General features: G+C 36.0%; 1 protein-coding gene across 4 annotated transcripts in view; it reads right to left on the bottom strand.

The window, feature by feature from the left end:
- Nucleotides 1-10,403, bottom strand: part of LOC122536074 (calcium uptake protein 3, mitochondrial) — a 37,234-nt gene extending 26,831 nt beyond the window's left edge. The window contains exon 1 of one of the 4 annotated variants that reach the window (XM_043668121.1): nt 10,118-10,403. In XM_043668121.1, the coding sequence (XP_043524056.1) occupies nt 10,118-10,354 (237 nt within the window). In that variant the 5' untranslated portion in view covers nt 10,355-10,403. The remainder of the gene's footprint in view (nt 1-10,117) is intronic. The other 3 variants (XM_043668122.1, XM_043668123.1, XM_043668124.1) reach the window with 3 other exon arrangements.
- Between the last annotated feature and the right edge of the window lie 4,513 nt (nt 10,404-14,916).

The raw sequence follows: 14,916 nt of genomic DNA on the forward strand, positions 1-14,916 counted from the left end.
TAAAAATAAATATAATAATGTAAATATATATATATATATAAACACAGTTATATATACATATAGAGTAAACGTCGTAAATATGATATTTTAATTATTTCTCTCATTCCTAACCTTTCATAACTTTAAAGAACATCGTTTACCATATTGAATTACCATATCGATATATATGTATGTATATATAAATAAAAATAAATATAATAATGTAAATATATATATATATATAAACACAGTTATATATACATATAGAGTAAACGTCGTAAATATAATATTTTAATTATTTCTCTCATTCCTAACCTTTCATAACTTTAAAGAACATCGTTTATCATATTGAATTACCACATCGTTATATATGTATGTATATATAAATAAAAATAAATATAAAATAAATATAATAATGTAAATATATATATATAAACACAGTTATACATACATATAGAGTAAACGTCGTAAATATATTATTTCTCTCATTCCTAACCTTTCATAATTCTAAAGAACATCGTTTACCATATTGAATTACCATATCGTTATATATGTATGTATATGTAAATAAAAATAAATATAAAATAAATAAATATAATAATGTAAATATATACAAAATATATATATATATATATGTGTGTATCTGTGTCTAACTTGATGGGATTAGACTCGATTGTTTCTCTATGAATGATTTATTTATCATTTGTAGGTAAATCAGGGAGTGACAATCTGATACTTTTTTCTTAAAAAAATTCCTACAAAGTATAATCGATAATCGGTAATCTTAAATATAATCGATATCTAAATATATTTACATTATTATATTTATCTTATTATATTGTATTTAAATTATTAATTTATTTTATTATATTGTATTTAAATTATTAATTTATTTTATTATATTGCATTTATATTCTTATATTTATTTTATTATATTGTATTTAAATTATCTATACATAATTTATCTATATACACACGTACACTGTAAAAAGACTTTAACTGCATTGAAACTCAAGGTACAACAGTTCATACTTCACACGTATATGTACGTATATGATTGTGAAACGCGGAGAGTTTTTTTGTCAAACCAGACGTACCTCTTTGAATCAACATTTAGTCATGCACACGAACAGCAATAACATATAAATAGGAATGAACCTAGTAAAGTTTATCGATATCATTAGTCACTTGCCGGATCCTTTCTCGAGCTAATTCGAAGCTATTTGGAACATTTAGACTCTCCGATATAACGATTGAAACCATTTGTGTTGTTATTCAAAACTGTTCGCTCGATCGAAGCAACGTTTCGTCGGATGATTCGTCGAGATATTTGGACGAGGTGAGACCCTTCGGTCGGCATCGACGTCTCGTAAAACGGTCCGCGGTCCACTGAATCACGGCTAGTAAACTAATGAACTTAGATTTACGACCGTGTAAAGTTAACTGGCGCCCGGTCCGAGCCGATTCTAATCCCAGCGAGGCGTAAGCTTCGTCGATCGGCAAAGACACCAAGTGTCGTGCTTGAACCCTATAAATCTCATCTTGCAAAATTACCACGTCCACCATTAACGGAACGTTCATGTCCAACCATTACCGCCATTCATCAAAATTTCTCGCCTCTCTCGGGAGAATTGTATTTTTCTTTTTTTTTTTTTTTTCTTTTTTCCCTCTTCGACACCGTTCGAAAGTGGGACGCCTGGTGCCCCGAGATTCTTGAACTACGAGGTCTACGAGACGAGACCTCTCGAGGTGAAACGCGTTTGCGTGCAACGCTTTTACGACCACGGTTTTACGATCTCACGTTGAAAAAAGGCTTCTGATATCAACACGCTGACGAATGTGCCTTTAATGAGCTCTGAAAACCGCGTTCGAAGATTTTTTATCGAAGCTGTCTTAAGGGACAGTTTGAAATTTTCCGAGAGATCAATTTTTGTTTTAAACAGCAGTTTTTTGAAGTCTTGGAAATAAGACACAAAAGGTCCTAGCTTTTGGAACGACTTATTTTTGGGGTGTAGTAATAAATCCGCGGAATATATAATTAATAATAAATTATAATATGTAAAATATATTAAAAATATATTATTCTGTATATTATAATATAATATATTTAATATATTATAATTATTCTGTATATTATAATATATTTAATATATTATAATTATTCTGTAAAATATAATATTGTGTAAATATATTATAATCTACAGAATATATTAAATATATTAAAAATATATTATTCTGTATATTATAATACATTAAATATATTATAATATACAGAATATATTATATTAAATATATTATAATATATTATATTATTATTATATAAATATATTATTATACAGAATATATTATATTAAATATAATATATTAAAAATATATTATAATAAACAGAATAATTGAATTTCTATCACTGTTTACAACTTTAAGCAATATTAATAAAGTGTAAGCCGTATGATTCAAATATCACTTTTGGTGAATCGAATATCAGGCGAGTTGGATTCAATTTAGTTGTGAATTGTAAGAACTGTGAGCCTCTGTATATAAGTAAGAAAAGTAAGTAAAGGATACATATGAAAAATGACGTTCTGAAACTTTAAAAACGCGTTCTTCTTGAAACTAGGTTTTTAGAAACGGTGTGCAAGATATCTCGGAATCTAACCAACCGATTACCGTGAAACTTGGTGCGTATCTTTAGTGTAACATTTACTAGGGATCGAACATTTTTTAATTTTTAACAGTCTCGAAAAATGCAAACAGAAAACGTAGAAATTTTTCGCATATCGTTCGACACATCAAAAACAAATAGCTGCTGTTCTCATAATTTTCGCAAAAATGAAAATTGTTGGATCGTCAATCCCTAGAGAATATTGTGTACTTTTGAACCATTTTCGCCGTTTTGTTGCGACTAATCCTGTTTGGCTGGAATCATGCACATCGATAGGCAACGTAAAAGAAAGTTATGTAAAAGGACGCCGTTAAAAAGTTAAACAAGAGCCCCCTATTTTTTTCTCTTTTACTGTTGCTTTTTATAGTTCATAATAAACCACGAAGGCTCATGACAGTCAAACATGTACTTTTGTTTTTTTTTTACCAGCCCTCCAAAGTGTTCGTAATTTTTAGGCTTGTCGAATTTATCGAATATATTTATATTTCGGCCAGTTTTATATCACACGCGGGACATTGGATGTGTCTTGTAAACGTTCGCGACATTTTAGAGAGAAACGTGAAAATTAAGAGATTACGTCATCCCGCGAAACCGCGAGAAAATCAGGTTCACCTTCGCGAGCAACCACTCGGTTATCCATTACGACGGCTTTAATGGCTTATCTGATAAACGAATTCCAATTATACGAGCGTGTCTACGGCGCGACGTACAGTACAAACAGACCTCGTGGAATTTCACTTTATGGGCTTTATGCTCCAATTTACGGCTGTTCCTTGGTATCAGAATACTTTCCTTGTTCAATCAGGGACAAGAAGATAGCCAATTCGATCCGAGCAATTGAAAACACGCGTATACTTGCTCCGTTTCCACGCAACGTTTGCAATTTTATTGCAGGCTGACGCAGTGGCAAATCTTCCCGTAGATACAAAACAATGTTGGTACAATAATGCTAGTAGGGTGGTCACTGAAAGATACAAAACAAAAACATTTTGTTTTCTCTTAGCTCAAGCACATGTTTTCTTTTTTTTAAATTTTTTTATTACTTGGAAATATAACTAATGAATTTTTTCAGTATCTTTTTTTTGTATATTTAAATATTTATTATATATATTATATATTAATATATTTTTGTATATTTAAATATTTATTATATATATTATATATTCTATATATTTTCTAACCTGCAAAAGAAGATAATGAAAAAGATTGAAAATGAACACATTATGAATTTTTCAAGCTCTGCAGTGTTTCAGTGGCCATCCTATATATAATAAGTTCTGTTTTCATACCAATTAAAAGAGAGAATTTTACTCTATCTTTTTTCTACTCGAGTTGTTTCGATTCTAATACGATTGGATTTTAAGAAAAGAAAAATTTTTTTCTCATTGAACTTCCCACAATTCCAAAATTACATCTCGTCACAGTTTTATAATTGGTCGCGCTTATGTTCGCAATTTCTATATCTGGGGAATTCCCTGAAATTACATAACCTCAATATAGAATTTCGTTTTGTCTGTATTTTGAACCTGGCGCCGAAAGTGAAAAGTTAAAGAGAGTTTAATGAGAATTAAAATCAAAATCGTGTAATATTAAATTTATTAACTTTACCGAAAGTCGTTGTATTTTGTTTCATTAATTATTACGATTTTTCAGCCATCGCGAAATTTCTACTTATGGGGAATTCTTCAAATTACATAACCTCAATATGGAATTTGCTCCGAGTTTGAAAGTTGGCGTTGAAAAGGGTTGAATAAAAATTAAAATACAACTCGTAGACACGTAAATTTATTATCTTTGCCGAAATAAATGGCAAGTTATGCTAATTACAAATATTTTTCGGCAGCCATTACGCGATTTCTATTTGTGGGGAGTTCCCTGAAATTACATAACCTCAATATGGAATTTGTTCTGTCTGCATTCTGAGTTTGGTGGCTGACTAGTGAAATATTGAAAGAAGTTATATAAATAAAAATTAAATAAAAATTAAATTTATCAGCTTTGCTGAAAGTCAATAAACAGTAAGTCGTTATGTTTTGTTTCATTAATTGCAACTGAAATATTCTTCGACAGTATAGTTCACGTGTAACGAAAGAGAAGCAAAAACATTTGGACATTGAAATTCAAATTTTAGAGATCAAAGAACTATTAAAAAACAAACAAACAAAAAAAAAAAAAAAAGAAACTAAGAACTACATATGTTATTTCAAGAATTAATTTTGTTGCATGTGCAAACACACAAAAATGATTCCAACAAGAATTTGCACAGAGAAATCAAAATGTTCCATTTTTTCCACAGACAATACAGTATACATGTTTCTTTTTTTTTTCTGCACGTATCTATCGTGTGAAAAAAACAGAATCGAGCGTATACGCTATATTTCCAGCATCCAAACATGCCGCGTACTTACAAATCAATTCGATCACGTGTCTCGCGGCCATCTGCTCCAAAGTAAAGAAAGAAGAAAAACAGAAAAACGAAGCGAATTATCCTAAAAGCAAATTACGCGGCGTGCATCCAACTACGGACGGCAAGGCCGCATTTCAAGTCTCCCCTTTCGTGTCTCAAAAACTCGGTAATTGGCTTTGACTTGGTAATCGACCTCTTAACAAATTGTATCTCATCCGACCGACTCTATCTTGCCTCTCATTATTCATCCTATCTTTTAATAATCAATTCCCTGCCAGGCAGAGCAAGAAGCATAATCGTATCGAGAGATATAGCTCGCGGGAGGGGGTGGGGCAGGGCGAATAATCGGCCAAGTTCTTTCCAGGTGTGTTTCGCGATACACGTTCGACAGCTCGGAGAGCTTTATCGCACGAAAATCATGATTTACGCCCGCACTGACTTCTAATTCTCTCTCTCTCTCTCTCTAGACGAGTTCCTCGAAATCGTATAAATATCCGGACGTGGTAGCCGCGTCGATTACCATCGGATCACATCGTTGGGCTAATCCTGGGCTACCAGCGTACGGAGAAAGCACGCATACGTACTGGTAAATGGCTAGCGGTACAGATCGTTATTCAAGCCGCAAATTGAGTCCTTAGTGATCTCGGCACGGATCAACGTGCTCGACGCTTTTCTAAAATATCCACGCTAATGCGCTTCTAAAGGAAATTCATTCGAGGTGAAGTGGTAAGTTTTTTTTTTTTTTTTTCTTTTTTTTCGGTGAATATATCGCTGTCGAAAATTAATATCGATTTATAGCTTGTACAACGTGACAAGTACAATACGTTTCTGCGTCGACGTTTCAATTCAAGATCCATTGTCATTCGTTATAGTTTCTCTTCTTCAGCGGGTGTACGTGACTGCGTCTCGAGTAACTATTTTCAAGATACGCCAAGCAGTATCCTCGTACATATACGAAGCTGTCGATTCTCTCAATACTATCTCTTCGAGTAGAATCGCTTGTAATTCCATGAATGTTATCTCGTGTTTCTTTCCTACGCCTCTTCGTGCCTTTTTCTTTCCATTCCTTCGTGTCCAGTCTCGCGTGTGCTGTGAACAAAGGCAAATGTACACAGCGACAAGTGACACTGAATTCGAAGCTCTTCTTAGCTACACATCTCTAGGCAGAGATTCGTGAGAGGAAGGTTATGTTGTCAGTTTGGTAGGACTGGAAAGGCATCGTGTTGTCTGAACTGAACTTCCAAGGAACGAAACGATTGATTCGAGTGTGCATTATCGACAGCTGGACGAATTAAGCAATTGTCATTCATCAAAAACGCGTTAAAAATTAATTAACGCGAGTCGCAAAGTTCTCTTCTCTTACGATGACGCTAGACATCGTACGTCATTCGAGGTTTCACCAAACTTTCACTTTCTTTGCTCTCTTCCGAATTTTTTCTTCGATCCTGATTACGATATCGACCCCTAGTATCTGGATCAGTTTTTCTGCCGCGAAAGAGACCAGAACTTTTTCGAGCATGCACAGAAAAACACGACAAAATGTAATGGATCAAAATGATCGATTATACGTTATCGAAAGTTTTGCACTACTCACTTGGACTTAACCTCTTACGACGAGTTATTGTATGACGGCCTGGTCACTCGTTATGGTCCGCGAATCAGTTACCAGCGCAAGAAGTTAAGTTTTTCATTTTAGCTTTAATAATAAAGCTTTTCTTGTGACAAATTTGTGAGTTTCTTGAGACAAATTTGAGATTTTGTTTCTCAATTTTCTCTTTTACTTTCGCGCTAGAATGACGTGCCACGTATTTCGCCCAAAATTGCAATATTTTCTCAGTTTTAAGTATATTTAAATACAACCCAGGCAAAACAAATAATAAATTTAATACTTCTTGGTAATTTCTATCCAGTGATTTCATACCGACGTGTTCAAAAGAAAAAGGAAGCGACGAATTATTGTATACGGTTCGGCCACTCGTTATGGTCCGCAATCAGTTGCCAGCGCAAGTGGTTAACCTTTAGCCACGCACGTCGAGAATATTTCACCCAAAATTGCAATATTTTCTCAACTTTAAGTACATTCAAGCATCACCCAGGCAAAACAAATGATAAATTTATTGCTTCTCGGTAATTTCTATCCAGTGATATACCGATGAATTCAAAAAGAAGACGAGCTATCGTATGACGGTCAGGTCACTCGTTATGGTCCGCGAATCAGTTACCAACGCAAGAGGTTAACTGGTGAAAATTTTTCATTTTAGCCGTTGGTAGTTGTAGTGTTAATAATAAAAGCTTTTGTTTCTTGAGAAATTTGAGATATTGTCTCTCAATTTTCTCTTTTACTTTAACCTCTTGCGCTGGAATGACGTGCCACGCACGTCGAGAATATTTCACCCAAAATTGCAATATTTTCTCAACTTTAAGTACATTCAAGCATCACCCAGGCAAAACAAATGATAAATTTATTGCTTCTCGGTAATTTCTATCCAGTAATATACCGATGAATTCAAAAAGAAGACGAGCTATCGCGTGACGGTCTGGTCACTCGTTATGGTCCGCGAACCAGTTACCAGCGCAAGAGGTTAAAAATCCCACGGACCTGATCGATATCGATAGTTTTCCACAACCGGAAACAGAGGAGCAGAAGCTAACGGTTTTATGACGAGCCGTAGCATTCAAGACATCCGTCGTCGTTCGATCTCGTCGCGTTTCTCGTGTTCCGCCTTATCATCGGATAACGTGTCCGTCGATCGTCGTTGTGTCGCAACGCTAATAAACGACGTGGTCGAATCTCGAACGCGATAACGGCTGTCAGTTGGCGGTGTTGTCGCAGAATGGCTGGTTCAAGGGGGATTCAGTGATTTGTGGCCGTACAGTCACACTGATCGAGCACAGATCCTCCTCGAGATCTGCACTTGTTCTGCTAGAATCCAAGAACGATCGACACGTAACACCGACACGTAAAAGGCTTGTCCTCTCGATCGCCAGATCGTTATCCCTCGCTCGAGATTTGAAATTTGCATCCACGAGGTTAAGTCGCTCAGGTTACTTGCCGATCGGTATGAGAGCGAAGATTATATTCGGTCGATCGAGACGTTTAGAGCGACGATGTACATCGATTTGTCGAAAGAGTATAACACGTCTAGCGTGTTATATTTTTGTGACGACAAGTATCATATCGTATTTATACGCGAATTTTGATATTTCTTTAACATTGGAGATGCTTCTTCTTTACCCCTCTTTCTTCAAATAAATATGTTTTTATCTCTAGATATAATTCAAGTGTAAGAAGGTACATACGTTAATAAAATTACACTACGTACAGAAGTAAGAGTTTCCAATAATAATGCAACCGGTGGAAAAAATTCGAGAATCGAAAGGCTTCTTCTTTTTGAAGCTCTCTACTGTGTCAGCTTGGCCAGAACATGAAATATTTTCAATGATAAATTTAAAAATGAGCGTCCTTCCCTGACGTTGGCAACATTTCAGTACTTACGAAAGGATATCGTGTAATTTTTCTAAAAACATCCTGCCATTAAAATACAGCGTCAACTGTACTTTCTCACTCTCGAAAATTTTTCTGTTTCTTGTATTATTATTGCACGACTCATTACTGGAAGTTGCTATTACGCGCATTACTCTTATACGTAGTAAACTCTATTTGCTAATATATCAATTATTTTAACAAAGATTATATTGTCAAGAAATTTTTTTGATCCACTATATTCATTCATAATGCCATGGATAATTATTCATTTACCTCCTAAAATATAAACGGCCATTTATTCCTCAACGAGGAATTCTTTTATCAATCTTGTAGTTTTTCACTTGAAACAGTACTTTCGGTCAAACTCGTATCAGCACGTCTCGCTCGATCAAAATTAAATTAAAATCGCCAGTTTTACATTTCGAATTTCAGCAGAAACGTCAAGTACAACGCATGGTCAGAGATATTACGTAATCTATGTAATTAATCAGGACGTAATTAATAGAGTTTCGGATTTAAAATAAAAGATTAGGCAAACGCATATTTCTAGAAACGTGTTTGACTGCTTAGTTAGTTATCGAGTCGTGTCGATCGCGTTTTCTTTTGCCATTTCATGCTGAAAAGGATCGATTAGGATGTCGAACGCCATAATTATATACTAATTACGCAGCAAATATGACAAAACGTTGACATGGCGATATATATATAAAAAAAAAAGATAACATTAGCGGTCTGTATCATGTCAAACGTTAATCCAGCTGTTTTTCTGATATTGAACATGCCTCTTCTCATACAGTTGCGGACGCGCCTTTTTTTTAAAACAAATACTACTTGTAATCTCTCTAATTATACTCACTAATTATAATTCAAATATGAGAAAGAATGTACGTTAATAAAATTATACATGGGTCTTTATTACTGTAAGTTTTCTTTATTACGGATAAAGTAATTTCTGTATTTAAGTTTTCTTTTTTTTTTTTTTCAATTCGTTGATTAATACTTGAAACATGTTTAAAGCTACTTCATTATAATTTTATCTGTACGATAAAATATATACATTTATGTACAAATTTCCTCAATTATATAAAATTTATTGGCATAGGACTTTATCTCCTCGCTTATTTTTATAGAGACTATATATTGCTAGTTTGTCATTTACAGTACCATGTATGTAGGCGGTGTTTACAAAGCTGTTTCATCGTAAACAAGATCAAATTCTAACCTATGTATAACTTGTAACCTCGAATCTCAGTGATTGCTCGGTGATCTCTCAGTATGCCTTGCTGATAGTGACAATAATATTTCGTTCGATCAAGGATTATATGAATCCTTATATGCAATAAAATTCAATCAAGGTGAATCAAGATGTCAATGTCGAAAAAATTACAGAGGAATGTCCAGAGGTAACATTGAAGTCAAGTACACGAATACTTATGTTATATACGTTCTTTCCGTCTGACACTGCCTTTGCTACTTAAATTACCCGTTGGTACTTCAATATCGTTTTAATACTACAAACAGTATCGTCTAAAAGTGGGTCAATCGCGTAAAATAAAAAGAAGAGAAATTCGTGTTTACAAACCTTTCGAGGCTTGGCGTAAACCGTATCGGGTGGCAGGTATTTGTAGCCGACAAAGAGCGCGACAGACACCGCTGCGAGCAATCCGGTGTTGCGTCCCCATCTTTTCACCTCACTATTACCATTCCACGAGTTGTAAGAACGTGTGACACCGGAAAAATGCCGGGAAAACGACGACACTCGCCGCGACAGTCTCGCTACGCACGCCATATTGGATGCAGATGTCAAGAGCGCGCGCATGCGCCAGCGAGTCGTCTCGATTGCGGGCAATTACAAACTCGGCAGAACCCTCGACCTGAAATAATCAATGAATTCTCAATCAAACAGGCTGGTTAATGAATATTTCACTAAGATGATTCTAAATTCAACTGTTACTCTTCGTATTGGACAAAGAATTCTACTGTTACTCCTCGTATCGGACAAAGAATTCTATTGTTAGGTAAATAATGCTTATGCCTTGAAGTTTGTTTCACACTAACCTAAAAGAGCGTGCGCCTATCTTCAGACACGTCATAAAAATAATTAAAATAGTTAATAGTCACGCATTGAGACAGGTTAGTCAATGAATTTTGCACCATGATGATTAAATTCTATTGTTATTCCTCGTACTGGACGAAGAATTCTATTGTTAAGTAAATAATACTGTTTACATTTGTTTTACACTAAACTAAAAGAGAGCATATCTTCACGTATGTTATTTCTTGCGAAAGAAGATGTTGCCATCAAATTAATAATCACGTATTTTCCAGCGATGAATTTTGCATGAATGAGTTTGTAAGCGGATGTAGGGGAAATGGCAGTGACTCCAAAGAATCCTCATCGAGCAAACTACTTAATGAATTCTGCACTATGATGATTTCTTTGTACTGGGCAAAGAATTCTGTTGTCAAGTAAGTAATATACCACTTACATTTGTTTTACACTAACCTAAAAGAGCGTATATCTTCGCGTATACCTTGTAGAAAGGAAATATTGCGATTTTAATAATAATAGCGTTTTGCAGCGATGAATGCTCTGCATGAATGAGAATGTAAGAGAGCGGTTAGGGGGAAATAGTGAGAGAGCGGTAATGGCACGAAGTCTGTGGAACGAAAATAGAGGATAAAGGAAAGATAGCATAGAGCGTTACGTAACGAAACGGTGCTATCTTCACCCACGATGTGTTTTGTGACGCAACGGGCAACGAGCTCCGTCGAAGTGCCTCCGAGTGCTAAAATTATGCGCCGGCTAATGTACGCGCACTCGTGCTACCGGTTAACCCGCCAGCTACTAAACGTCCACGCTTATTAAACCTGGGATTATAACCTGCGGTTATATTTTATTTATAAACGCACTCGTGTCGCCGACAGTTCAGACAATCTGCGCAATGTGTGCGCGCTTGTTTTCTGCCGGAAAGAACGAAGAATCACTCGCGACGAGTCGATGGTTAACTCGTGGCTACGTTTCAGCTCTACGGCCAGATTTAACGACGGTTCTATAAAAGATCAACGCATCTGGCGAGGGAATTAGTGGCTTCGTTCTTGAGAGACGAATACGTTTCTTGGATGAAATGGAACCTATTTTGAAATCACGATGCTCGGCAGTTGCATAGTTGGTAACTAATAATTATAACCATCGCGATATTGCTCACAACGCGTAGCAGATTTTATTTGTCTCACTGATCTTTGATAAAGTTCCAATGGCATTAAGAAAATAATTTCTTTGTAATGAGTTTGTACATTTCGCTGTCAGCCGGTTTGATTTCTCCACGCGATACACCCGAGACCGTTTACGCGCGTCAAGTGAAATAATTATGGCAATTAATATCGCTAATTAAATACCGATTTCATCAGTTTTATTTATGTTCCAGCCGCGGCGTGCCGCGTTCGGTAATATATCACTGGTAGCTGGAGAACAATTTTACAACGATTTCGCAACTGAATCACTGGCCTCGACCACTTTGAACGAAATTACACCCAGTCTGCCTATTTGCGATTGATCGATCGCCACTGCATTCGCAGCATACCAAATACCCTCTCGTTACTTAGAAATAATCTCATGCGAGGGTAATTCTGATTCCATTAGAGGCCGCTCCTCCGGCCTTGTAGAGTATATCGTTCTTCATGCCTTCTAGTTCATCTTAATTTCCGATAATTTCGTGTCTTTTAACTCTTTTTAATTTCTGTTGCTTATAGTTTTAGTTTAGACAAGTTTAGCGTAATTAAAATTAATCTGTTCTCGTACTTTCAGAGCAATGTATTATATCATGCAACGTTAATTAAAATTATATTACATTATACTATATATAAAATATAATGTATGTATGTGTAATTATACTATATATAAAATTATATTAAATTATATATATTAATTATTAAATTAAATTATATATAAAATTATATTATAATTATATTACACAATATATATAAACTATATATAAAATTATAAAACTATATATATATATATATATATTACAATATAATTATATATATATAAACTATATATAAAATTATATTATACAATATAATTATATATATAGACTATATATAAAATTATATTATACAATATAATTATATATATAAACTATATATAAAATTATATCATACAATGTAATTATATTATATTATACAATGTACAACGAAGTGCGAATGCTGTTACTTGTCAACAAATGGCACGCAGATGAAACATCGGCCGATAACTGATACATAAACGAACGATCCTTCCAAGCAACAATTAAAAGCTATTGCAAGCTATCTCCGAGCCCTCCTCCTTGCAAGATTATCTCCGAGCGTAGTCAAAACAATGTCGAAATCAAATTACCAAGGAGACAAAGTGAACGACGACTGTGTCGGCAGCGAATCGGGGAGTTAATTAAATTAACGACGCAAAACGTCGATTACTAATTGGAGGCATTCGTTCGTCTCACTGCCCCCCAACGTTCCGAAAAGAAAAAGGAAACTCTGCGGGTACCACGCAGTCGTGTCGGGTACGCTCTCGCAATTTCGTTCAACTTCTTCCATCGTTGGGAACAAACCAAAAAAAAAAAAAAAAACAGAAAAGAAAGGAAAAGAAAGAAAGGAAGCCTGTCGCAAGTACAGCTCGTCGCGTGTACGACAGATGAAGGAAAAAAGAAAGTTGTCATTACCTGGCGGTGGTTGGCGAGCGTGGTGAACATTCTTCCTGAGCTGAGGTCACGACATCGGTCAACAGTGGTATTGTGTGTCCAGCTACCGGTGTGCGGCATAGTTGGACAGCCTCCGTTGGTGGCAGGAACGCTGAACCGTTCGGTACAATAATCGTATCGTTAATCCTCGTTTTACGCGGCGGCGTAATTATTCCCTCGGCGCTTTGTTCGAGTCGGCCCTGCGCCTCCTTCGAGGAACCTGAGCGTCGTTAAAGCTGCTTCCAACCAGATTGCCTCGGTTTTCTTCCCCGGTGGAGAAAAATACATTCATAGCTCTGTGTGTAGAGCGCAGCTGTGGAAAGTCCTCGGGAGGCATCGCGCGTCTAGAGGAGAACTGGGAAAGACGCAGAAAGAAACAGAGAGAGAGAGAGAGAGAGAGAGAGAGAGAGAGAGAGAGAGAGAGAGAGAGAGACGAGGATCGGCCCCAAGGGCAAGATCGTCTAGGAATTGCACCCGCGGCGCGACGCTTCCTCGAGTTGCATCCGTCGAGGCTATCAACTACTCTCATCTACGCTTATTTGAATAATTGAAGCTGATCTCGCTGGCAAACGATCGGCAAAGCAAGCGGATCGAGCCTGATTCTCCATCAAAGATGGGTGGGTACCACCCCTTTGATAATCACGACGATGACACCAATAATGCCCGATATCGCTACGTTATATAGAAAATACGATGATACTGACAGTAATGACGCTGCGCGGGCATTTAATGCGCTTGTTAATAACGTGATCGGGCAGCGAATGCCTCCAGGGGGGGGGGGGCAGAGCAGTATGCAAATTAAAAGCGTTGTAAAATAATTGGACGATTGGATTTTCGGCCAGGCCGAATAGAATCGTTCCGAAGATCCATTGCTGGCTCGTTCGCCACGCGTTTTGAAGAAACGTTCCTCAACGTGTCGTTAAACTCGTCGGCTCCCCTTTGGATCGCCGAGGGAGATAACGCGATCCTGGAGCGCAGCTGGCTCGCGGACTCCTATATACAGGGTGGATCACCACATATTGCCATCTAGATTTACGTCATTATCATTACGCGTAGCGAGAAATGTTTCAGATGAAGTTGAATGGTTTCGAGAGGTGTACAGTTCGATGACACTGGTTTTCTTGTAGGTGGGCGTGTAGAGGACATACGAGGGTCATTGACGTTTCTTTAAATGGAATGATATATTTTTTTTATTGCATCAGTCGACGCGCCTTGATAGTCTTTACAAAAATTTATCAACCTGTTCATGTTCAAATATCATTAGTTCGGGAGATATTTTAATTTCAATGTTGTTAGGAAATTAGGTGCACGCTGAGCCTCCGACTACAATGTCCAATATGACAGATCGTGTCATCACTGTTAGTGTGATAAAATAATACCAGAGATACATCGCACAATGCGAGCGAATTATTAACCTATCGATTCGGGAAATGTCGTGATGTAAATGGCCGTCACATTAAACGTTTTCTGTAAATAAAATCATTACAACGTTAACAAAGAAGAATTAAATCGAAACTCACCATAACCTCATTTTATAATTATATAAAAAATGAATAATAAACTTGATTCAAATATAAAATAAAATAATATTAAATTCATTGAAAAAAAAATTGTATATATAAAAAACATTAATAATAAATTTAAAAATAAACAATATTTT

This window comes from Frieseomelitta varia, unplaced genomic scaffold, assembly GCF_011392965.1.
Source record: "Frieseomelitta varia isolate USP_RPSP 00005682 unplaced genomic scaffold, Fvar_1.2 scaffold_797, whole genome shotgun sequence".
NCBI lineage: Eukaryota > Metazoa > Arthropoda > Insecta > Hymenoptera > Apidae > Frieseomelitta > Frieseomelitta varia.